This window comes from Pleurodeles waltl, chromosome 3_2 (assembly GCF_031143425.1).
Source record: "Pleurodeles waltl isolate 20211129_DDA chromosome 3_2, aPleWal1.hap1.20221129, whole genome shotgun sequence".
NCBI classification, from domain to species: Eukaryota; Metazoa; Chordata; class Amphibia; order Caudata; family Salamandridae; genus Pleurodeles; species Pleurodeles waltl.
This window is the reverse complement of record NC_090441.1, coordinates 29,405,669-29,432,925: the sequence shown is the minus strand read 5'-3', so window position 1 is coordinate 29,432,925 and position 27,257 is coordinate 29,405,669. Positions and strand designations below refer to the sequence as shown.

Here is a 27,257-nt window from a genome sequence, read left to right as displayed (position 1 = left end):
TTGTGGTTCACCCTGACATAGACTGTTGTTGTTACTAGAGAAGGGTCATCACCCCTCACCCCCCCAAACAACACACTGATTTCTAACACCATCCATTCGTAAAATATAGCACACTGAATTTGGTATTTACAATTGAATAGTAGGGTAGGCCTTCATCTAAGTTTAATGCTAATGATCAAAATCATAATGCATTTCATTGTGCACACAATTAATCAAGATTTATCTCTCGCAGCAGTTTTCACTTAGTTGCACAACTTCTAGTAGAGGGCCTACACTGTCCAGACACTCAACCCCCCTTCCTTAGGAGGCCAATCATGTACTATGGATAACATTCTCCCTGTAGCAAACTTTTTGAGAAAAGCTAACCACCCTCTCATAATCAGTCACTAGAACATGGGTTGACAAGTTCTTGCTGTAGATGGTGTTCGTCCTGTGCAAAATTCTTCAGAGAGGGCTCAATCACTCAACTTACCCAAGTATTTTGTAAAAGCTTACAACCATTAGCAATGGCGAGGCTTTAGAAATCTGTGTCTATAGTTCTACATGTACCTCGCTGAATATCTTTCAGTATGATAACCATGTAGCAAACTGTCATGTTTGTTGAATGATGTCATCTCATCAATGATGCCATCAGTGGTCATCAGTGATGCCACTGACGTCGAGTGATGCAACGTGAGGTCATAAGCAGCACATGGCGGGGCACAAGATACAGTTAGCTCACTGTTAGAACTGGCAAATTCAGTGGTTTGTCAAGTTTAAAACATTCCATTATGACTGATAGTCACATTACGCTTCTTTAACCTTTCTTTATATATATATATATATATATATATAATGAAAACAGTGGGGTTGGCAGCAAACAACTGTGCCTGCCTGTCTTTGTGAGGGCCCACATGTGTACACCTACACATATTTACAGCCAAACTAGGCTTCAGACATTGCTAAAGTTCACTCATGTTTTGCTAATCTCTAAGGTCAGGAAAAGTCTGAACAGTGAAAGTATTCAGCCAGGATGGCAAAGACTTCTAAATATAAAAAATATGTACAAAATACACTTCCAGCAGTGGAGCCCAAGAAACCATCTAAAACTGGCTGATTGCAGTCTTGGGCGGCTTTGTGATTCATTGTACTAGGATTGGGAGTCCTGTAATTGACAGTGCCTTCTTTTTTATTTTTTATTCAAAAAATAGAAGGAACATGCACTGAATATTTTAATTATGGAAATGATTAAACTTCTAAAAAAGACTGAATGACTGACAGACTTACAGGCATGGAATTTAATTAGCATACTCTCGCTGTGCATAGCCAATAGCCAGGTCCTGCATCCCACCTGTTGCGGGCAGGTGTTTTCCACGTCTCCAGATCCCTAATACATGTGCTCTGGGGTTAGACACCTGTTATGGTGCATTGCCTAACCTGTGCTGAACTCAAATCCTATTTGTGCACTAACACATCAGTTATTATCAGACTACTCAAAATAAAGCACTTGATGTCAGGGTGTAGGAAGGTAATAACAAAAAAATTAGGCACTGCGGTAGCCATAGAACGCCTTCTTACCCAAAAGCATAGACATCGGCGGCTCTGGAAAATGGTAACTTGTCTTCGTCTTTCCCAGGAGCCATCTCTCGTACTATCTCAGGAGCCAGGTAGCACAGCCAGTCATGGGGCAATTTTAGCTCATTCTCTCGCCTGGTTAAAAACATGTTAGAAATGCTGAAATATGAGTCATTGTAGTGGTTAACAAATTATGTTGCATTTCACAATAATTGACTTACTTTTAAACAAAATATACATGACAACTAGGAATCGTAATACTATAAACAAGGACTGCATACAAATTGCAAATTTGGTTGCAGCTTGATGCCCTTATCTGAATGTGGTCTAGTACCCTTAAATAGTCACATTTTACTTTGTAAACATAACTTTCTACTGACTTGTGCCTGGTGTGGAATGCATAGTAGCAAAATGTAAGTAAAAATAAAAAAATAAAATAGTAAAATCAAGCTGCAGACATGACAAAATACTCCTGGGAAAATGGTGAAGAGAAGATAGGTGAAATAGCAAAACACAAAACAATTCAGTGAGTCGGTATATGGAGCAAAGGAAGGAGGGGTATATCATTGCTTAACAATCAGATGTATGTAATGTGTTTTGACCAGTGGACTTTGGTGCACTGAATGCGCCCAGAGTTCATATGATATAGTCCAAAGGCAATAGTCACTGGCCTCTTGACTTAGAAGTCACTAGACATGGCTTACCAGCATCCTCTACGTGACTGCCCACTTGATAGTAGGGCAACCGGTACCCTGGCTAGGGATAACTCCATGACAAGTAGAAGACCCTGCTGAGTTATCGAACAACAGGCAGTGATGTGAAATGAAATCAGGTAAACTAGTTTGATGGTCCTTTTCACCTTCACTCCCTAAGGACCCATGAAATGTTTGGCAGGCCTAATGTCCCTGCCAGGGATACCTATGGCAGTGTATGAGAGGGAGGTTAAGTATGAGAAAAGGCCTACCCCTTGGAAAAAGGAATGGGGTCCTGCCAAGTGCACTCTCAAAAGTTGTGATCCACCCCATGCCCTCCCAAACCCACAGGTGTAGTAGCTCCTGCAAGTGTACCTGCCTGGCAATCCTACTGCCACTTAAGTTATCTAGTTGAGGAATCCTGTACCAGCAACTTTGTCACAGCAACTCCATCCTCCCAGGAGGCATTCTGGAACCAAGATGACCCAAGAGAACCTACTCACTTGTGGTTTCACTACAGCCTTGTGAAAGGCTGACCAGCTATTTTACCTTCCCTCCCTCCTGTTGAAACCGTTTCCAGTATAACCCTCCAGAAGCAGAGTCCTTCCTGTAATTATCATGCTGGAGCATGGCAGGGTCAGAGCAAAGCATGGCTGCCCTGCTGTTAGTGGGTTTTTAGGCTCTATGTGGAATCTTCTAGAGCACTCTCAACTAAACTCATTCATCTTCAGGCACTTCACAGATATCCACCAATAGACCAGGAGGCAGGCATTATCCGCTAACTCAGTTTTACTTGCTGACAAATAGGATACAATATTATACCCAGCTTCCTGTAACATTAGCTGTGCGGGCCCTTGAAAAGGCCTGTGCGTGCAACACATCCCTTTGCAAACCAGCCATTCATGGGACCTTGGCTTTAAGCACACTACTTTCATACTTCTGTCTTCCCACAAAAAAGTCCTTAAATTAACAATGTTTAAGATATACAAATTACAAATAAGAAATATTAAAATACACAAGAGGATGGTGTTAGATCAGGCATGCTTGGCATGGTTTCCCTCTGACATTTTGACTTCAGAACTCCTGTTTTGCTACTAACCAGTGCTAAAGTGCTTGTGCTCATTCCCTAAAATGTGGTAACACTGGCTTATCCTCAGCGGGCATATTTAATTTACTTATAAGTCCCCAGTAAAGTGCACTACATGAGCCCAGGGTCTGCAAATTAATTACTACTAGTGGGCCTGCAGCACTGATTGTGCCACCCACTTAAGTGGCCCATTAAACATGACTCAGGCCTGCCACAGCAGAGCCTGTTTGTGCAGTTTTGAACTGCCAAGTCGACCTGACAAAATAACTCTTTTGCCAGGCCCAAAATGTTCTTTCTAATACAAATACATCACCCCTAAGGTAGGCGCTAAGCAGCCCCAAGGTTAGAATGCAGTATATTTAAAAGTAGGACATGTACGTTTTAGTTGTATATTTCCTGGTAGCGAAAAACTCTTTAATTTGATTTTCACTACTAGAAGGCCTATCTCTCCCATAGGATAACATTTTAATTAACTTATTACATTTTATAAGTGTAATTCACAATCTGGAAGAGATGAACTTTTCAAGTTTGGCGTCTCTGGAATCACAATTTAAAATGACAACTTATGGTAAAGTCAGATTTTAAATTGCAATTCTGAAAATGCCACTTTTAGAAAGTCGGAATTGTCTTACTTTAGCGATTTAGTGCTTGTTGCCGGTCATTGATCACATGTTTGGAGGGGGGTGACATTTCAGCTGTGCGTATTCCCCCTAGGCAGCCACACACAATGGGAGATTTGGAGTGACCTGATGGGTCATCCTGGGCAGGATGGGAGGGAAGAGCTGAGCACAGCCTGACTTACACCTGAATAAGGCTGTGCCCTGGCCACGCACAAAGGGCTGCATAACTCCCTGTAGTGTGTATGGAGCCAGGGCAGAGACACTGTGCACTTCAAAGGCCTGTCTTTGAAGACTCCCCCGCTTCAAAGGCCAATTAATTTTAAGTGCTGGACCTCTGACACATCCACTCAGTATACTTCTAGACCTGTGGATACTCTGCCAGGAAACTGGACTGTTGTGCTGCTACAAGGACTGCCACTGCTGGACTCCTGCTTTGCTGTGCTAATCTGCTCCACTCTTACCTGGGAGTGAGAAGGACTGAACCTGAATCTCTCCAACCCAGAACCCAGACTGACTCCAAGGGCCAGTTGACAGGCCTACAGATCTCAAGTCTCAGGGACATTAAAGACTTCCAACCAACCTGTATCTGCACCTGGACTCTGCTGTTTGTCATTCTGCCCTGCCAAGTGGTGCCATTCCAGTCATGGACCCGTGGAAGTGGGCCTAAAGTGCTTGCTGTAGCTGAAACGATGCATTGCTGCCGTTGTGTGAATCGGAACTAGGGGTGAGCGAACTCGCAGTTTCACTCCATGGAATTCTGTGGCGTTAAAAAAAACTCCAAGAGACCAAATGGTGTTCAGCAAGTAGGCGGAAATCTGTACGTCAAACTCATTTTTAGTTCCAGGAGCTTGTACCATGCTGAGAAATCAATACAAACTGCACCGTTCAGCGCATCAGAGGGCACTGCTGACCGAGTTGGTTTCACTGGCACTTGAGTAGAATTTCTACATCAGCGGCAGCTTTCCCAACATGAATGGTTGTGATCACCTGCATTGGGAAAATCTCACTGGGTGCCCTCCTAACACCCAAAGATCATGCTAAGGAATGCCAATTCTCGCTGGCACTCGGAAACTTACCATTGGCTAGCCGTAGTGGAGAAAAAAACTTTGCGATGCGGCAGTCAGTGGATTTTGGTCACAACTCCGCATTACATGCGTAAAGCTGAGTGTCCAAAACTCCGCAAACTTCACCAGCAGAGTGGAGTTTATCGTCCACCCCTAATCGAAACCTGTGCATCACCCCTGTTGCATGGATTGAACTGGTGTGTTACTATGGTTGGGTGGATCGGAGTTGGCACATCGCCTCTACTGCATGGATTGATCTTGGTGCATCACCTTCTGAACTGCCACATCTTGGACCCAATGCATCGCCGCTACAGTATAGAGAAAATCGAAGCATCTTTGATACTGCGTGGGAAAGATCAACGCATCGCCTCATCAGCAGGGATCAACACCAGTGCATCGCTTCAGCCTGCTACCCGCATTTTTGACATCAACGATACCAGGATTTAAGGTACTTTGGTTTACTGGGCCCAGGAGGGACCCCGTATCCAGCCCACACTTCATCGCGGTCGGCCTGAACTTTTGACTTTGTCCCAGTTTGGCGAAACCAGATATCCCAATTAGCGCTTCTTGCTTCCAATCACTATTTTTCAGTATATTCTTTAAAAATCCATATCTCAAGTTCTTCTTATTGGATTCTGGTAGTTTTTGTCTAGATTTATTTATTACATTTTTGAGAGTGTATGTGACTTATCCAGACTAGGATTGTGGTTCCTGCTTGAACAGGGTGCATACCTCTGTCAACCAGAAACCCAATTTCTAACAAACAATGTTAAGAATTTTATAAGAAGAGATAAGTGTTTATCTTTTTAAGAATAAGAATAAAAGCTGGTTGCCAAGTGATGGTCTATTGCAGGTGTATCGAACATTGGGTCAGGAGGGCCAGATCTGTACCAGAAATATCCCTAGGTACGTAATGCCCATGTAGAAGAAGTATCAGCATAACTTTATCCAATGTGTAATCATGCAATCTGGTGTGGATCCAGCCATTGTGGCCCACTGTTGGATAAAGTAGTAGTGATGCAGGAGCAGAGGAGAAGAGACTAAACGAATGTGTCCTAAGAGACTAAAAGAATGTATTCTAGGACAAAGAGAATATTATTAATGGGGAATGGAGTACAAAATCTAAACACTATGGGGGTCATTTTGACCCCGGCGGTCGGTGATAATGTGGCGGTGGTACTGCCAACAGGCTGGCGGTACATACCGCCACATTATGACATTGGTGGGTTGGCTCAAGCCAACCGCCAATGTACTACTCCGACCGCCATAGCGGTAGCAGCCGCCGAGCTGGAGACAATAATCTCCAGCCATGACGGCTGCTATTGTACCACCTCAGGCATGTCGAGCCTGCCTACTGCCATGGTTTTTGTGGTGTTCGTAACGCCATGAAAACCTTAGTGGTAGGCCCTATCAGTGACAGAGAATTCCTTCCCTGTCACTGATAGGAGGCCCCCGCCCCCTGAAAAACACCCCAGACACCCCCCACTAACCCCTCCATCCAGACTCCCCCCCTCCAATCGCCCACCCCCTACACACACACGCAGACACATACCACACATACACACACTCACTCACACAGGCATACACACATTCATACATGCATGCATCTATTCATTCATGAACACATCCGTACCACATTCAGACTGACTCATAGGCATGCATTCACATATCCATTCATACATGCATTCTCACACATGCATACACGCACGCAAACACTATACATACATTCGCACTTACACATTCATGCACACCACCCCCCACACACAACATCCCCCACACCACTCCCCTGTCAGAAACCCAACTTACCTGAATCCAGGGGGGCTTCTGGCAGGGAACGGGGCACCGCTACCGCCAGCAGAACATCGCCAGGCCGTATAATGTGTCATGATACGGCTGGCGGCGGTCTACTGACGTGACGCTGCTGGTGGTTGCAGCGACACCTCAACGCTGTCCGCCAGCATGGCCACAGACGGATTTCCACCCTACTTGTGGCGGAAATCCAGGTGTGGTCATTATTTGGTGGATGGCTGTTATCCGCGGTGACGGTATTTTGGCGGCCGTCACCGTGGTGGTATGCGGCATTTACAGCCAATGTTTTAATGAGGGCCTAAATGTACAAACTCATTCTGGCAAGCTTTCTAGCACTCATGTTCTGCTTATCACAAAAAGGAAGACATACATCACTTCTTATATTTATTTCAGAAGTACACTGCTTCACAAGTAGAGGGTGTCCTAGCACTAGAGACAATAATACAGTAAACATGTCCATATGGCAACAGAGGATTCATTAAAAAAAATATACAAGTTTTTAGTTGACACCGACCCATAAATGTTTTTCCATGTTTCTTAGACTTCGCTATAGCTTATTCAAGGCCATGGCAGAAAGCTGTATATACCCACCAATGTCTTCTCGAACTTACCAGACAACAAGCATTGTTTTGCTGTTTTTTTTTTGTTTTTTTTACACAAATTGTACTGATCTCCTTGTTGCCTTACCTCCCTTCCTGGACCACACCCGAGATTCCAAAAAGGCCAAAGTCTGTTATGATGACCTTGCCGTTCTCATAGAAAACATTTTTGGATTTGAGGTCCTTATGAACAATCCCCTTTGCGTGAAGGTAGCCCATTCCCTAGAAAGTGAACAATGAAACACATTATGTGAGGGAATGCTTGTTTTTAGACATGAAGGCACCAACAAACAAAACAGGATCGCATCTGTTCTCTACACTGCAAACATTAATGGTCTGTTGGCTTGGTTCAGAAGCCAAACTTTTATGACGAATCACTACACTACACTACAGGGAGCTCTAGCAAAGTCAAAACAGACTCAATCAGTTTATTTAGAGTAAAACTATACAAAGTATTAAAATTGCCCTTCTAGGTTATTGGTCCTTCATTTTTTGACTTCATGGTAGCCCCAGTGAATCAGTACCGGAAGCTTGGGATCCTTAGCTTAGGCAATTTCTACAATTTGAATCTCAAAACAATACACAAAATATAGAGTATAGTCTAGAGACAGAACAAATACACTAAATAATAAACATTTAATTGAATTCACAAAACAAAAAATACAAAAATCAAAACTTTAATTGGAAGCTTGGAGCTTTTAAAAAGGTGGTTTTACTTCTAAAACATGAAGTGTATGTTAGAGTTGCAGACCCCTTGAGCAGGCAACATGAGACATCACAGACCCCTACGGGTTCAAGGACCACACGTTAAGAACCAATAATCTAAGTCACCAAAAAAGCATAAAAGCAAGTAGTTCCAAATTCACTAATGCATCTCAACAGTATATCAGCAGAGCTGCAGTGATGGGAATATCCTCATGGTAGTGTACAGTTGTGTTCCCCTGTGAGTATCTGGTATACTGGTTTATTAGGTCTGGCGCTAGCCAAGATCTTTTGATCCTACAAAAATGCCAGCCCTAGTCAACCATTGGTCTGTAGTTGGGCCATTCACATTTTTCCGCTGCCCACTATAGCATTCAGCAGGGTGCAGTGGGTCAACCCACTTCAACTATTGGCTAATTTCACTGTGAGAAATTTCATTCAGCTCTTTCACAAGGAGTACATTCAACCTCAAGTAGTTTCTTTAGTGCCATTGCAATGTGTTCTTTTTGCACATAAAAAATATTTTTGCTTTTAGCCAACTTTTTTGTCTGTATATTGGCAAGGGCTACACCAGCCCCTGTGCAATAAAAGGTTACAACAACAATCACAAAACAAGCACTGAGAAACCAAAAAGATTGGCAGCCAATGCCAGACCAATTAGGCTTTGCTGATGCTTGTTGATTTTGGCCCCATCCTTGGTAGATGGTGGGGGATAAAGGGTGGAGCAGCAGTTGCTGCTGTTCAGAATGTGAATGGTCCTTTAGGTGAGGCCATCCTTTTGTTCCCGTTCTGATCACTGTGCAGTGTGTCTGTTGATAGCCAGGTGCAGAACATTTACACCTCTTTTTGTTTCAGTAGTGGGTGTTCCAAACTGGAGATGACCCTACTTTGAAGTGCATCACTCAACATCAAGTCAATATGGAAAACAGCCTGGGGAGGAGATATGAAAGAATAGTTGCCACAAACATGTTCTGAGGAAGCAAATAATTAATTTGCCATGTCTGTTTAGACTCTATAAAAGTGCTGTTGGTGATCCACTTGCTGTTCCATTTCCAACTTATTTTTGACCAAGGAGGACAAGTTACTTACCTTCGGTAACGCCTTAGCTGGTAGAGTGTAAATCAAGCTGCAGTGCCCTTACCTGTGAATTCTCCCCAGACATCATACTGCATCCAGAAGATTTTTTGTAAGCAGTACTCCAGCATGCCAGTGTGTGGCATCAATTGGCTCTGCATCTGTTGTCGGCATCGTCCGCTGGATCTGATGTCATAGTACCTATATAGGTGCCACCCAGGCACGCTGTCAGTTTCTTTTCACAACTTTCCACACCAGAAGTGCAGAGCCATGAAGAACACTGACCACTGGTGTGTCAAAACTAGGGCCCTGAAAGTTAAGTCCATGGCCCTATAAATCGGCTGCCAGAGCAGGGAGGATGTGTGGATCGGTAAGGAATATACAGCTATATGTAGTCTCTGCCAGATAAGGTGTTACTTGTCCATCTGACAGAAACTTCTAGCTGCAGATTCTTTACCTGTGAATAGACATCCAAGTAATAGAAGTGGGTCTGCGAACCAATTTCAAACGAAAAGGTCCTACAGGACCGAATGGGCAAAGTGCCTATCACTACAGACCTGACTGTCCAGGCAGTAGTGTTTGGTAAATGTGTGCAGAGATGCCCATGTCCAGGACCAGAACCCTGTGTGCTAACGCAATGGTCGCAACTTTAGCTTCTGTGGAATGAGCCCACATACCTTCAGGGTGTTGCTTTTTAGCCAGTTCATAGCAGATCTTAATAAAGGGAATGACCCAATGATGGTTTGCTTCTGCAACAAGCAACCTTTTTTTGCACCCACATACCCCAAGAAGAGTTAGTCATCCACCTGGAACTCACGGGTACGATCAAGGTAGAATGCCAACTGTCTTTTTGGGTCCAGGTGGTGGAGTCAATCCTCTTTCTTAGTACGATGTGGGGATGCATAAAAAGTAGGCAGGGCGATTGATAGGACTACATGGAAATGCATGACCACTTTTGGCAGAAAATTGTGATGCACCACTTTATCAGGACATATCGAAAGGTAGGGAAGCCTAGCGGATGAGGCCTACAGCTCACTTACACTGCAGGTACATGTAATTGCCACAAGGAAGGCTGTTTTCAATACGAGAAGCCTGGGGGACAATTGCAGAGGGGCTCTCAAGGAGCGCACATCAAAAAAGTCAGAACCATATTAAGATCCTGTAGAAAAGTGCCCTTTTGACATGGTCAACCCCACTTTTTGCCACTGGTACTGGGGTTTTCCGACTGAAGGTGCACTGTGTTCCTGCTCACCAGGTCCCCAGTGCCAGTGCTCTTTCCCTAAAACAAGATAAAAGGTCTAATTGTATACAATTGGCACACCCTTTAACACATCTATAAGTCTCTAGTAAATGGTACCCCTGGTACCTAGAGCATGGGGTACTAAAGGAGGACCCAAAGAGTTGCAGCATATATTGTGCCACCCTAAGGCATCACCATATAAATTGCATACAGCCTGCCATTGCAGACTGCGTGTCATGGTGCAAGCCATGAGTGAACACACGACATGGCATAATCATTGTGTGCCATGCCCCCAAATCACTGCACCTAATATATGTAAGTCACCCCTACAGCAGGCCATAGAGACGCATTAACTTTTATGTGATGACATACCTGCTTGAGCAGATATGCCCCTGTGATGTCTAGCTTGACTACTAGATGTTACAAGTGAACAGGGAATCCATCCTAAGGTATGTACTGGGCACTGCACTGGTCATTGCGAGTTACCTAGCTACATAAAGGCTTCACAGAAACCTATGGGATTTGGTATAAAATACCTCATTTTGATAAATCCATATTGATTCTAGTATTGGATTTATTATGATATGCACCTTAGAGATGCTTTGTGAAACCTACCTGACTCTTAGTGTGCTGGCTGACTGGTATCGACCAGCCAGCCACCGGAGACAGATTTCTGACCCCCTCTAGGTGACAGCCTGCATCTCAGAGGTCAGAAACAATGCCTGATCTGGAGGAAGGTGTTATCACCTCCTCCAGCAGGATGGCTAGCAAACCTGTATATCAAGGTCAGGGGCTTCAATGTCCCTGTTGTCTTTGATATGCGACCCTGGCTTCCCCCTGACCTGGGAGGGGCCACCCCCTGCCCTGAGGCCCATTTGGCACCAGGACAGACAGGAAATAAGCCATGTAAGGAAGCGTGTTGCACTACCAGACTTGCACTACCAGACTAGTCATACCCTTAAGATGGCCACCTGATGTGCTCCACAAAGGAAGGGCTCCACCATCTTGTTTTGAATGGAAATAGGAATGCTGAGACAGGTTATACCCACTCCCCACTGGAAGTGGTCATATAGATGGGGCTACTACCCTACACTCCCTTAAACATCCCTAAATTGAGTATCTAGGTGCCCCCCTGACACCAGAAACCTAGATACATCTAACTACAAGACGAAGAAGGACAAAGAACAAACTAGCTTGAACTTTAGGTGACAAACCCTGCCTACCTAGTGCTGCCCCAACAATCACCTGGACCCGGCTTGTCCTGCTGCTGTGCATCTCCCAAAAGCCTCCCTTGGAGTGGAGGAGCCAATTCCCTGCAACCACTGACAGCAACATTTGGTCCACCGATCTGCTGACCATCGGGTCCACTAATGCACCCAGGAGGAGGTCACCGTACTCCAGGAGGACAGACCCATCTCCATCTTCCCTCCAGGAAATGCCCTGCACAAATACCCTGGGTACATGAGTAGCTGCAAGGCTTGTTTGTGTCTGAAGCAGACACCACCACCACCGCTAAAGATTACCTGACCGCTGAGGGATGATGGAACCTACAAGACTGACCATGAGAGTAGCCTTGTTGTTTGCTTTTCTTCCTCCTCTGTAGGTCTAGCCAAGACCCAAGAGCACCCTCAAAGCACAGGACCAGCCAACCAATGCCCTCTGCACCCGAGCTCCCCGGGTCTACGACTATCAACTGTGTCCCCTTGCTCCCAGGACCCACACAAACTGAGCCCCCCTTTGGGAGCTCCCGGACTTGTCCTCAAGTCCCCTCTGCAGCCAGTTTCTAGGTGGCTCAACCCTTTGTCAACCGTGCAGTGCACAAGGACACCGACCCATCCAGCACCACTGCACCCAGACACCCCAGGGCAGGCATAAATTAACTGCTGGTGGTTCTTGTGATCCTTGACCCCCTAGCACCCTAAGACCTAAATGGGACCCCTGAGACACCTTTGCAAATACTCGTGTGCTGTACATGTTTTTTTACTATTGAAAAGCATTCCCATGTAATGTACATTTGTGTGATTTACTTACATCACTGTGCAAAGAAATATTTCAACAGCAATTACCTAATTGTAAAGATTTTTGGTGTCTAAACTAATATAAAAAGTGTTATTTTTTTTAATTGGTCTTGAGTTTCTTCCTGAATGTCTGTGTATTCAACAAACCATTAGCACTACCCTCTGATAAGTCTAAACTGCTTGCCCACACTACCACAAAAGGGAGCATTTAGGGTTATTACTTTAACCCGTCAGCCAATACGCGTTGCCTGTACTATTTGCATAGTGTACTCCTACATTGGTACACTGCGTAGATAGCCAGATTCCTACAGATCCCACGGGAGCATAATGAATGGGGAAGGAGGGAAGAGATGAGTAAGACCTTTGAGGAACCTATGTACAATAGGAGGCTTAAGCAAGGTTGGCAACCACAAAAAAGCAGAAATGACAGATAACTGAATGAAAATGTAAACCTCAGAGAGAGGGGCAGAAAGGGGATCAACAGACTTGTCTGTGCACCATGCCACAAATTTCTTCCAACAACAACCATATACCATTTTGATGGAGGGACGCATAGCTGCGAAGATGATGTTACAGACTTTGGGAGGAAGGTCAAAAGCTGCCAACTGTTGCCACTCAATTGCCACACAAGAAGGTGGAGAGTTGACAGGTTTGGGTAAAGAACCCTTCCCTGCTACTGGGACAGAAGATCTTCCTGAAGTGGCAGTCTGATCAGAGGATCAATGGACATCCTCAGCGGCTCGTGAAATCAGACTCTGTGTACCCAGTCCGGAGCCACCAGGATTACTTGGGGCCAGTTATTTCTGATCTTCTTGTGAACTCTTTGCAGGAGTGGTATTGGCGGAAAGGCATACAGGATGCCTGAATGCCACCCAAAATGATAACCGCCTCCGAGCAAGAGCTGCCTTGGAAACTTCAGTGTAAAACTGACATTGCGTGTTGTCGGCAGAGGTGAACAGATCCAACCAAAGCTCTCCCTACTGCTAAAAGAGACCTTGCGCCACCTACGTGTGGAGATGCCATTCGTGATCTGCTCTGCATTTTTGACTGAGTTTGTCTGCTCTGGCGTTCAGACAGACACAAGGTGTTAAACCACACGGGTTATGCCCTGCTGTTCCAGCCACATCCAGAGGTGTAGAGCCTCTTGGCAAAGGGTCCATGACCCCATCCTGCCCTGTTTGTTTGAGTGCCACACTGTGGTGGTGTTGCCCATGTACACCTGCACTAGCCTTCCCCTAATGAAGGGTAAAAAGGCTTTCAATGCCAGTTGGAGCACCCAGAGCTCCAGTAGATTGATGTGGAGTCTTGATTCTGCCGAAGACTGGAATCCTCTGATCTTCACCTCTCCCAGATGGCTGCCACAACCCAGAAGTGATGCATCTGTCCTGACTGCCAGATCCAGTTGGGGAAGGGAATGGAATCTGCCTCTGGCCCTATTGCGGTTTAATAACCACCACTGCAGATCTTTTGCAGTTTCGCCAAAATCTGGATCATGTCTGAGAGATTCCACTGATGTTACACGCACTGGAACTTCAGGACCCACTGCAGAGCCTGCATGTGCCATATGGCTTGTGTCACCAGCAGGATGCAGGAGGCCTTGAGTACCAACAGCCTCAGAGTCAGTGTCACCAAAACCCAGGATAGAGGCTGAAACATCGGTATCATAGCCTGAATAGACTGGACTCATGGCTCAGGAGGATAGGCCAGAAACTGCAGTGTCTCCAGAACAGCTCCAATGAAAGGGAGCATCTGAGAGGGAGTCAGGTGTGACTTCGGCATGTTTATAGTGAGCCCCAGTGAATGCCATAGGTTTGCAGATGACAGCCTGGGATGAGACCATCTTCAACAGCTAGTCGTCGAGTTAGGGGAAGACGGAAACTCTGGATCTTGTCAGCTCAGTTGCAACCACCACCATCACCTTGGTGAACACCCGGGGGCGCTGGTAAGGCCAAAGAGAAGCACAGTGAACTGAAAGTGCTTGTGGCCTACTGTGACCCGCAGGTAATGTCTGTGGGCAGGAACAACGGTGATGTGGAAATGAGCATCCTGCAAGTTCAACATTACCATCCAGTCTTCTGGGTCTAGGGCAGACAATACCTGAGCCAATGTGAGCATTTTGAATTCTTGAGGAATAGAGTGAGGGCTCAGAGGTATAAAATAGGGTGAAAACCCTTATCCATTTTTGGAACCAGAAAGTAGATGGAATGAAAATCACAGCCTACTTCTGGCACCGGAACTCTCCCTATGGCTCCCTTGGCCAAGAGAACTGTGACTTCCTCGGTCATTCGGTCGTGAGACGGTGGCATGGAGGGGCAATCTAGAAGGGGAGGGAGTAGCACCTTTGGACAACCTGCAAAACCCACTTGTCCGATATTAAGAACAGTAGGGCAGGTGATGGCAAATTCTGCCATCAACCAGGAGCCCATGGTGGTAAAGAGACAGACCATGAGGGTTTAGAGGCTGCTGCAGATGGGGGGGGGGGGAGGAGGACGGCAGACTGACCAGACTGTTAGCCACCTGACCCAAAAGGTCAGTAAGAACTGCACCCTCATCCAAGCAGAAGCTGCGCAGCATAGGCGGCACAGTGGCTGGGTGGAAATTGGTGCAGTTGGAAGCCCATTCCGTAGCCACAAAAGAAGTGAAAGTCAGATTGAGGATGCTGGGGGGTGCTGCAAGGCCCAAGGACCTGGCCTTAGCCCAAGAATCCTTCAAGTGCTCCAGTGCCAAATCTGCCTGGTCTCCTAAGAGACATGTGGCACAGTAGGGCATGCCCATAAGGGAAGCTTAGATATCCCCCGAAAACCAGACGTCCTCAGCCAGGCGTGGCACCTCAGTGCCACTGTTGTGTAAATCGATCTGCTTAGCAAGTCTGTCATCTCAAGTCCACAAAGAATTGTGAACTTGCTGCATCTCTCCTGCCAGCAACAGCTTACAGTCTGGGCCTCCTCCAGGACCTGTGGTAGCACTTGTGCAACCATGTCCCACAGAGTGTGGGAATAAGAGCCCAAAAGGCATGTGGTGTTCACAGACTGCAATGCCAGGCTGGTGGCAGAAAACATCTTCTTCCCAAAAGAGTCAAACCTCTGGATTACTTATATGAGGGAGCGGTAGGAAACGCGATATGGGAAGTTAACCAAAAAGGACATCCATGAAGGCATTATTGAACAGGAGCAGGGGAATCAGATGTGGAAGCTCCCAGTTGCAGCACATCTGTCAAGAAATTAGTCTTGACTGCCACCTAGGGTAGCTAAATGTTGAGGGCCACCATTGTGTAAGAAGCTCCTGCCTCCATCTCCACAGTAGGGGGAGAAAGCATATCAGTATCTGGAGATGTGTCAAACCACTGGTCTCCCCCAAATCCTCCCCCAGTCCATTTCCTCCTCATACGGCTGGTATTCTAAAGGGTCAAGTGACCCCTCTCAGTCTTTTCTGAGGCCTAGCCTAGCCTAGAATAGGGGTCATGTTCCCAATCAAGGAGGCAAAGCTACTGTTAGAGTAGGTGCTGGGCGATGCCCATTCGGCTCAGTGTCAGAGTTAGGGATTACAATGGGGATGGCGCTGCCGGTGGGCGCAGGGAGCATCGACATTGGGACTAGTGCTGGGGAATGTCGAGATGGTACGACCGGCATCAGCCCAGATCCAGGACTGGATTCTCAGGGGGCACATGGGAGCTGAGGCGAAAGCTGGCGGTGCAGAACCAGATGGGGCATCCACTGACTCTGTGGGGCCTGCAGGTGTGCCAACAGGATTAGCCTGCCCAAAAACGAGGTGCATGGCCTCACTGAACGTCTTGAGTTGGGCAGGGTGAGATCCAGCTCTCAAAAAGCCAGGGCGGCGCAGAGCCAGCCCAGGCTCCTGAAAATGAGGCCTAGAATGCCAACGCTCCCTCGTCAACCAACAGATGGAAGTGGAAGACCAACTCCACGACCGCTCATGGGACCTTCCCCTCGAATGAGGACCTCGACCTGTGAGGAGTCGCCGCCTCAGCCTTAGGCCTTAGGGACCACTTCCTCAAAGCATTTTGATGCATGGCCTGGCACTTACAGCATGACTGCGGGTCATGGTCATGCTCCAAGCACCACAAACAGACGAGGTGCAAATCAGTCTCTGGTATCTCCTGATGACAGGATGCGCAGGGTTTTAAGCCCCTCCTTCGTGATGACATCCTTGACACACCAGGATGTAAACCTCGAAAATATTCAACAAGAAGTTCTGTCAAAAAATGACTGAGGGGTATCTCTATTAAGAGTAAATAAGCATGTGAACTATTGAGACAAACTCTAGAGACCGCGTCTGTATCTGGTACACAGACTTGAACCTGGAAATAGGTGAGGAAGTGAGAGGAGGAGGGATAAAGGGTATTATCAACCCCCTGGGTACTGTGGCCTACGCCACTGAAATGCTCATGTCTGTATGCTGTGATATGTAGTATTAGGTTGTGTGCAAATTAAAGTACTTTCTTTTTAATGCAGACAAGCACTCGGTTGCACATTCACAGTATTGATCTGTTGGTTAATTGCAGAGTCCTGACTTGAAGCACTCCCATGTTACCTCCTAGGACAGCTGATGACTGACTGCCATCGCTATCACTGAGAATCATGTGCTAAAGGGGTTGTACTTGGCCCAGCCTGCACAGCAATAGTAGGATGGACACCTGGGACATTCAAGGCAAACAGCCTCCACAGTTGAGGACCGATAACCACTTTTTGGCCCAATGCCCCAGAATGGGGTCTGGCAAGAGCATACAATAAATCAAAGACTCCATACCATTAAACATATATTACACACATTTAAAGCCACTATCCAATTTCAAACCTACAGTGTGAGGTCACATTTGCTTGGCATGAGAAACAGGCATTTCTTCTGAAATCTCACCAAGACGAAAAGACCAAGGGCATAGGTATGAGGTGCACTGCTGTTTCCCAACTGGATATCCAATACGAATTGGAGAGTCAGACAAATGAACACGGCAGAGTGCTTAAACTGCCTTCTCCAAGCACTGCTTATATCCTTTTATATTACATCACTTATACTATGTGAAATAATAGTATTTACAATAATATTTATGACAAGTCAAACTGCCATCTTATGTGACAATACAGTGCTTGGTAGAGTGGCAAGTTATAGTTACTGTAGTGTGGCTATGGAGTTGAATGCACTGTGCATGACGGTGTGAGAGTTATAATAATCTGAAGGTGTTGCATAAATTATAAATTAAAAATATAGGTTTGCAATTTTTAATTTCTGTGTAGTTTAAGTTTGGTTTGTAGTTAAAGAATAAGTAAAGCTATAGTAATTTAAAGGTGGTGCATAATGTATAAAGTCAAGGTATAACTTTACAATTTGTAATGTTTATGTATTTTAAGTTTGTTTGGTATAGAAATAATAAGTAAGTTTTTGCTAACTATAACAAAGGTATAACTAAATAAATGTATTTTATTAAGATGTGCTCCAAATGTCAAAGTTTACAGTGGAGTAGAGTGTTGTACATTGTGGCGAAGGGGGACAGAGTGCAGTAGACAGCTGTACAGTATAGTGTAGGGGCACAGAGTGGAGTAGTGTTGTATAGTGGACCACAGCATAGTACAGCCTTGAAGAGTTGAGTTGCATAGAGTGGAGTGGAGTGTGGTACAGTGGGCCGTGTGGAATGGAGTGTTGCACAGTGCCATATAGTGGGGTAAATTGTTCTGCAGTGGAGTACAGTGAAGTGGCATTGCACAGAGTGTGCCACATGTTCTAGAGTACAGTGGAGTGGAGTGGAATGGCACAATATACCGTGGAGTAAAGTTTTGACAGTGGAGTAATGTGTGGTACAGTAGACAGGAGTGAGTCAAATTGTTGGAGAGTGAAGTACAGTGAGTGTCACAGAGCGGATAAAAGTTGTACAGCAGAGTGGCATGGAGTAGAGTGTGGTACAGTATGGTAGAGTGGAGTGGGATAGACTTTCATACAGTTGAGGGGCAAATAGCATACAGTGGAGTGGTGTACAGTGCAGTAGCAGAGTAGAGCAGAGTAGTGTCTCAGAGTATTAAATGGGGTGGAGGGGAGTACAGGGAGTTGCGTGGTGTGGAGTACAGTGTTGTAAAGTGCTATAGAGTAAAGTTGAGTGCTGCACACTGTTATTGACAAGAGTACCTTGTTGTGGAGTATAGTGATATACAGTGGAGTACAGAGTGGTACAGCGGAGAGCTACAGACTGTTGTGAAGTGGTGCATAGTGTTGTTGAGCTGGGCACAGTGGAGTGGCGTAGAGTGTAGGTGGGTATGATGGAGTAGCATACATTGGAGTGGCATAAAGCAGAGAGGCGTACAGTGGAACAATGTACTGTAGAGTGGTACATAGTGAAGTGGCATTGAGTGGAATAGCATAGAGCGGAGTGTTGTAGAGTTACATACAATAAAATAGGGTAGAATACTGTGTCGTGGAGTGGCATACAGTAGAGTCCCGTACAGGGGAGTTCTGTAGGCTGGAGTGGAGTAGAGCCGAATAGCGGAGTGGAACAAAGTGAAGTGGCATAGAGTAGCGTGCTGTAGACTACAGTGACAGCGGAATAGCATACAGTGAAGTGGTGTACAGGGGTGTGGTGTAGAGTGGTGTGCCATACTGTGAAATAACTTATAGTAGACTAGCATACACTGAAATAGCATACAGTGGAGTGAATGAGTGGAATGCAGTAGAGTGGTGTAGACTGGAGTGGTGGACATTGAAATAGCATGCAATGGAGTAGGATAGTGTGCTGTGCCGTAGAGTGGAGTGGTATAGAGTGGAGGGGTGCAGTGGAGAAGTGTGCAGTGGAGTGAGGTAGAGTGTAGTGGCAGAGTTAAATGGCGTAGAATTGAGCGGTGTACAACGTGGTTGAGCAAAGTGGAATACTGTATTTTAGAGTGGAGTGTGATACAGTGGCGTGTCAGAATGGAGTGGCATAGAGTGGGGAGCCGTAGAGTGGACTAGCGTACAGTGGACCGTTATAGAGTGTAGTAGCGTGGAGTGGCATATAGAAGAATAGCATACTGTGGAGTGACCAAAAAAAGAGTAGAGTGGCATGTGGTAGAGTGGATAGGATGCAGTGGCCTGGAATGGAGCAGTGTGCAGTGGAGTGGAGTACAGTGAGATAGCGTATAGTGGAGTGGCGTAGAGTAGAGTGGCAGGGTGGAATAGCGTGCAGGGGAGTGGCATAAAGTGGTGTGGTGTAGAGTGGAGTGGCATTGAGTGGAATAGTGAAAACTGGAGTGGCATGAAGTGGAGTGGCATAAAGGAATAGCATATAACAGTAGTGTATAGTGGAGTGGCATACAGCTGAATAGCAGAGTGGAGTGTTGTACAGTGGAGCTCCATACAGTGGAATAGTGTAGAGTGGATTGACGTGCAGAATACTGGTGTACAGTGGAGTGGTGTAGATTGGAACGGCATACAGTGGAATAGCATACAGCCTGGTGGCATTCAGTGCCGTGGCGTGGAGTGGATTAGAATGGAGTGGTATAGAGTGAAGTGGTGTAGAGTGGACAGGTAGTCAGATAGTTTAACTGCATATAGTGGAATAGCGTACATTGAAGTGAAATACACTGGAGTGGTGTAGGGTGGAACAGCGCATAACGCAGTAGTGCAGAGTGGAGTGGGATAGGGTAGAGTGGTAGATTGGAGTGACATATAGCAATAGCGTATAGTTGAGTGGAGTAGCATAGAGTGGAATAGCATAGAAAGGAGTGTCATACAGTGGAGTTGCGTACAGGTGAACAGTAGATTGGTGTACAGAGTAGTGGTATACAGTGGAGTGGTGTAGACTGGAGTGTCATGCAGTGGAGTAACATACAATGTAATAGCATCCAATTGAGTGTTTAGTGCAGTGGCATTGAGTGTTGTGTGGTAAATTGGAGTCTCATTCAGTGAAATGGCGCACAGTGGAGTGGCGTAAAGTGGAATGGCGTACAGTGGAGTGGCATAAAGTGGAGTGGTCTATAATGGACTGGCGAAGAGTGAGGTACAATGTAGATATAGATATGTGTATATATATATATATATTTATAGATATATAGATAGATAGATAGATAGATAGATAGATAGATAGATAGATAGATAGATAGATAGATAGATATTAAAAGGGATTGCAACTTTTATTAAAAAAAATAATTAAACGTCCATTGGTCATGTTTAGGGGTGTGGACCATGGGGCCCCCCTTCCCACCCTTGAAGAGGCCCCGGGACCCCATCCCACAGGGCCAAAATGAAGAAAGCCAAAGGCCGTGCACAGCGGGGTTTGGCTGCTCCCAGGGAGGTGACAAGGCCCTGTGGACTATCCCATGCCGTGCATGGTCAAAGGCCGTTCGCTGCATTGATTGACTGTAATGGGTTAGCCGCACTGTCTGGCCACCACCTTCCCCCCCCACACCTCCCCAGTTGGCTTTGGATATTTACATATATTAATATAATATTACATTATCTTTAAAAAAAAATCTGTGCCCAAAAAATATTTTAAACTAAAAAACAAAACACAAATTCACCTGTTACACTTATTTCTAGTAACAGTAACTCATGCCACAAGGTAACATTAACTTGCGCCATTGCCGTGCACTGCTAATTACCTCCCATATTACAACACTCATGACATGTTCAAAGATATCATTGATAACATCGCTGCAACATCGGAAATGACATCTTTGATGAAAAGGCTGTGCATGGTGGGGGGCCAAGTTCTAGTTACCTTACAGTACAAGTTATAGTTACAAGAGATAATTCTTTTAACTACATAGACTGGTATCTTAAAAATTTGTAATCATTCTCATTTTGGTCCTATGGACATAGCCAAGTTCAGAACTTGGAGGGCAGGTTTCACTACAGTGCCCATTATTCTCCCTAGTAATCCTTCAAAATAATTTGACAACCTTCAAAATCACTGTCCTACTCACCCAACAATCAATTCAATTCACATACTTTCATTTCAAATAGAAGAAATCCATAAAACATATAGAGTGCATTAAAAGAGATGTCATTACTTAAATATAATTTTTAAAACATTTAAACAAACACTGTTCTATAACATATTACTAGCACCTTATACCAAAGTGCTATTTGAAATCACATCACATATCTTCAGAACAGTAAAAGAGTAAACATTCAAAACTATGTACAAATCAATTACTTTATCTATGTCAATAAGGCTACTATAATGTGTGCGAGGTTGAGTGCTCGAAGTGGAGAACATAAATTTAGAAAAATCATGAACTCTAAATATTCAATTTTACATATTCTTTGGGCTACCCAACAATTCAGTGTTCCGGGATTCCTCAGTATTTGTAATAACTGCATCTGCTCTCTAAAGAAAGATAAGAAGGTGAAAAGTGCCTCCGACTGTTCTGACCTGGTGCACATGACCATTTTTGTTGGCCTGTTCCCTAATAATCTATCTTTTCATTCGGATTAATCCAAACTATCAAATCAGTTTATGGGAGAGTACTTATAACTTCTGGGAGGAAATTAGATAAATATGAAGCAATGATAAGTCAGAAGAAAACTGTTGCAGTAGGAAAACAAAAAAAAACATGATCAGTACAGAAATTGGGAAACAGGTGACAAATTGTTAATGGGTAGGGAAATTACATAAATATGGTGGCAACGGCTGATAAAAAAGGATTACTACAATCCTTTGATGAGGGTCCTCATTAGTGTTTAAATCACCCCCAAAAGGTCAGGTTTTTCTAGATGAAGTTGCTCTAGATGTGCCTCACCTCTGAAAACTGACAATGATGCGAAGTATTTGCCATCATGTTTCAGTCTCTATCAACCAACCATATTGTTTTTTTAATGCTTGAGTTTATTCTACCTCTGTATTTTCTCTGGTTGTTGCAGCACAACTCTTCATTACTCATCACATACACAATTATATTTTGTACATTTAATTTTTTATCTAACTGTGTTTAAAACCTCTTTGTCGCTCTAATATCCAAACCTCCCTCACTCTCCAATTACTTATTTAAAAGACAAATCACACATAAGATAAATGTGGGTATAGTCTACTTTAAATTACTTTTGAATGTTTCAAAGATTACCTTTGCAAATCTAATGTGTTGTTAATTGTCGGTATTGAGATTTTTCAGAGGATACAAGCTGATTTATTAGACAGGTTCCAATGGTGCCATACACATACTTTACTTGCCAATGATACTTTGTTAAGGGAACCCCTTTTATTTTTATCTTCATATTTTAGGATTAAAGATGCCCATTCTGAAACTCTGATACACTATCTCACTGCACTTCCAAGACAGCACACTCCATGTAAAGGATACTCTGTGACTACTACACGTATCTATATGATAAATGCAGATTTTATTCTTTTGCTCTTGAATTTCTTACCTTAATGATCTCTTGTGCAATCTGCCTCGTTTTGTTAATATCCAGAGATGTCTTTGGATCCCTCACGACTGAATGAAGTGTTCTTCCTTTGCAAAAACTAGAATGTATTTCAATCACATTGATGAAACATGCACAAAGTGCGACTTTCCAACAAACAAGTTTCACTTCACAAAATATTTTGACGCTCTAGAGATGTTAGGAGCTTTCAAAGATACATTAGGGTAATTTCTATATCTAAAAATGAATTCTACTGACTGCTCAGGGAAGTGCTTTCAAGGGAACCACTCATTTTCTGACGAAATCTTCCACCTCAGCACCAAAAATATTTGTATTCTACAATGCGCCTCACTTATGAGTACTTAGAAAGGAGACGTTGCTTTAATTCAAAACAATAGTGATACAAACCCAGATATAGTGCATCAGTTTGCATTCTTGAGTGCTCTACACACCATGGCTCAGGACAGAGGTATAAAGAACAATTTGTCCATGCACATTTTTACACTAGGATTTATCATTCTGAAACACTGATGTTGAAATCATTACTTAACAAATCCTTCACTTTTAATGATTTCTATTTATTTCTATTTGAATGATCAACACTGTCTTTTATTTGAAACCAATTTTGTTTGTTTCAGTTCATAATTATATGTAGATTCTTTTCCTTACCTCAATGGTTTTTACACATACCACCTTTTTTGACAGTATCAAAACTGCTGTGAGTTGTGTCACTTCTCTGTTACTTTTTCCATCATCACATTAATATGGAATACCCCTGGATGAACTATTAGCTCTTGTTCCCCACCCAGCAACCCCTTCCCAATGGACCTCCTATTATCACAATGCCCTCACATTAACCTTTGTATCTTTGTTTTCTCTTAGTTTGTCTATTTAGCCACAGTTATGTACCATTGTTGGTTCATCCAATGTTGAAATGGAAAGATTTTAGTCACCCTTAAATAATAGACAAACAACAATACAAACCACCAAAATACTATTCAGTGTCATGTAGCCAATGTGGTCCAGGACTTGCCATATAGACCTTAATCTCACTCTTCCCTTCAAACCCTCTGGCCATTAGTTCACGCAATTAGTCCCAAAGGAGGACACACTGTTTTACTTCAATTTAAAAGTCTGCTGCTTATGTGGTTTGCAAGCTTGTGTTCACAAAAGGTCTGATACAGTACCTAGGTTGCTGTATTCACTTCATGGACACATACACTGCCATGTGGTCAGTCAATTCTAATCTTTGTTGAAATCATATGTGCTCTAGCTAAAAACATACTCGGTATCTGCTTGAAACCAGCTCTTCTTTAGCATACATAAAAAAAAATCAAAATGTTTGCAAGAATGAAAAATGCATAAAAGTGATGAGCACCACAGAAAGAGCGCAGTTTGTGTTAATGGAATGGTGGGGTTGCTTTGTGTGCTAGGGAGTGCCAGTAGATGAGTTATCACCTGGCAGTACTACTAAGCACAAGTTAAAGAAGCAGTTACTGCCAAGTAAACCATACTGTGTTTGAATATGGCTGAAGGTAATATACATTCCAAATCTTGAAAATATGCAACTGTTTTTTTTGTTTTTCAATTTCTGTATTTTCGTAGCGTATTTAAAAAGTGAAACGATGGGCAAGTAGCATACAAAGAGACATCACTGCTCCATGATACATTCACCCCCTATTGCTCTTCTTTGCTGATAGTGCCCAATATTCCCTTCCTCATGAAGATCTTGAAATGAACTTGCAAAGAGAAGCAACAAGTCAGTTGTCAGAGTACGGTTGAGTTCAATACTAGGCTCGGAGACTGCCAGTCAAGCTTCCTCCTCTATCGAGGAACTGAAACTGCACTAACTGAATTCAACTTTAGGCTCCTAGTGATTATAGTTAGAGCCAAATAAGCTATTTCGGTTCTTTTAGGCTTCTCATCAGTGTCCGGAATCCTGTGCCACACAGTCATTTTGGGTGTTAATTAATAGTATCCTGTAAAACCCTGAAGTGCTTAATTCATTCTTGATGGATCAAACATGGTTCATACCATTAGGCAGAGTTCTCCTGTCTGTGGACACAAGTAAGATTGTAAGTGGCCCAAGGATTTAGCCTACCCTTACTCTCTTCTATGTATACATTCAACATTCAACCTTCGCACAAGATACTGTTTTTATCAGATGTCTGATTTCACACCTGCCTCAATGAGAAATTACTCATTTTGCAACTGATGGAGTCTTTAGCTGACTCTCTTAGATTTAATCTATTTATGGGCAAATCCAATCATGCATGAGAGCATGTCTCTAGGCCCTAAATAATGCTGCAAAAAAATGTTGCATGAACTATTAGAGGCAGAATAGTAGCACCATTCAATCTTTGAAGAAATCTTCACTTTAAGCACCAAAAATAACCCTACAATATGCCCTCAGGTATGAGTGCTTAGGTGACATTTGGTTAAACACAAAGCATTAGTAATATATAACCAGAGATAATATATGGCTAGATTTAGAAATGTTCTCCAAGTCTATTTTAGTAAGGATTATTAGTGATGCATCAGCCATAACAAAGATGTATGGCATCAACTAGGATGCCCTTATGACCTCCGATGGCCAGGTAAATGAACTGATTAGCTCCATTGCATACCATTTGAGGCTAGATTGTTATTTACCCACTTCTTTGCAGGGTGGGGTCAAGGCTACATTACTGTAACTCATCATATGCAGGTATGCTAAAAAAAGGTACTGGAAAATGGCAAGGGTTGCAAATCTCACTTAAAACTCACCCAATAGGATACTGCCAAATACAGAAGGATTGGGGCACATGCAAGTGGTACCAGTCTGAGCTGGTTTGAAGTAGGGTGAGATTCTCGCTCTCGGTAATAAGGCCTAGTCTTATTAAAAATAGACTGAAATTATGTAAACAAACTGACTCTTGTACCCCAGAGCTAAGAATCTGTTGCTGGTTTAGAGGCCAAAGCTTGGACCACAAGGAACAGCTTCCCTCTGAGATGCGCAGGACAGTCTCGCACCAGGTGTTTAGGACACAGCTGAAACCCTGTGATTCTGATCATATCATTCAGACAGAAAAGGTCTGCCCTTCTTAGTTATCCACCACTGTACAATTATCATATTGACAGAATGTTTGTGTTCACTGAAAGATATCCCAGACTGAGTTCTCACATGTGGCTACATTGAGAATTACGTGCTTGCATCTCAATTTCGTTTTTACTGTCACTGGAATTTTCAAGCTAATAAACTGTGCATTGGCTCTTTGGGCATTAGCATGCACCATTTAAAACCTTGAAATAAAAAATATGAGGAGAATAGCAACATAGTTCACTTGATAATTGTGAGGAAAGAAAATACAATTAGCATTCAGACTCCCACAGCCTACAGTAGATAAAGATATCTGCCCCATTAAATGCTCAATACTAACCTTGTGATGATTGCCAAGTGCGGGGGATGCATGCAAGCACCCATGAAGAGCACCACGTTTTCATGCCGAGTCTGCCGGTAGTTCATAACTTCCTTTTTAAATAGTTTGAGATGATCCTGGTTATTCCCATCAATCTCCAAGAGACGGATGGCCACCTCTCCGTGCCACTTGCCCCGGTAAACTTTACCCCATCGCCCTTGTCCAATGAGCTCCCCTAGTTCAATCTGTTCAAAGGGGATGTCCCATTCTTGGAGGTATACGCTGGTTTGGCTGGCATTGCGAGATATCTTTCTACGATAATGAGAGTTCGAGGGGGGTAACTCGTCTAACTCATCGTCCTCTTCATCCTCTTCTGCTTCGGATTTGTTTGCTTCTTGTTCAGCCACCTGTTTTGGGATTAGATATATGTCATTCATGTCCTAAACCTCATACACTGCATTTAAAGCCCTAAACCATTCAAAAATGCTGAAGTTAGCAGTACACAAGTAGATCCTTGCACACCTTTCCTTTTAAAGGTAGTGAAAATGTTGCACTTTCTGCATTCTTCACCAAGTACCCAATGGGTCAGAGCATCCGAAGGAAATTACTTACTGATTTTTTAACTATGGTGTTTTTCCACAGATTCACAGGCATTGAAAAATTTTTTATTACAGTGAAACAGTAGTCAAGTCACATACGTCTGGCCTTCAGCTGTGTCCTTTGAGGCCAACTTAAACTCAAGAAAGACAAACAGGTAATTTCAGAATGATATGCCTCTCTTGGGAGGAGGATGGATAATAAGTAAATATGTGTAAGTTACCTAAGAAAATCTAGCTAGGGTAAGTAAAATGTTTTTCTTCATAGTTAAATCTTTCAATGATTCACATGCTGAGAAAAGAGTACTGGTAGACTTATTGGTAGTTCATGTAGGAAGGCAGGTGATAAAGTCACATCGTCCCTCCAATAGGCTGTTAAGGACAGCTTAGACGGTTCGACTGCTCCATCAACTTCATGCAGGCATTGATGCATGGTACAATGTATTGGGGATGCTACTTT

The 27,257-nt window shown here is 43.9% G+C and overlaps 1 protein-coding gene across 1 annotated transcript in view; it reads right to left on the bottom strand.

Moving 5' to 3' along the window:
- KSR1 (kinase suppressor of ras 1) overlaps positions 1-27,257 on the bottom strand; it is a 507,520-nt gene that overhangs the window by 36,611 nt on the left and 443,652 nt on the right. The window contains 4 exon segments of the mRNA XM_069226663.1: positions 1,558-1,689; positions 7,514-7,647; positions 22,807-22,903; positions 26,223-26,608. Coding sequence (XP_069082764.1) covers positions 1,558-1,689; positions 7,514-7,647; positions 22,807-22,903; positions 26,223-26,608 — 749 coding nt within the window.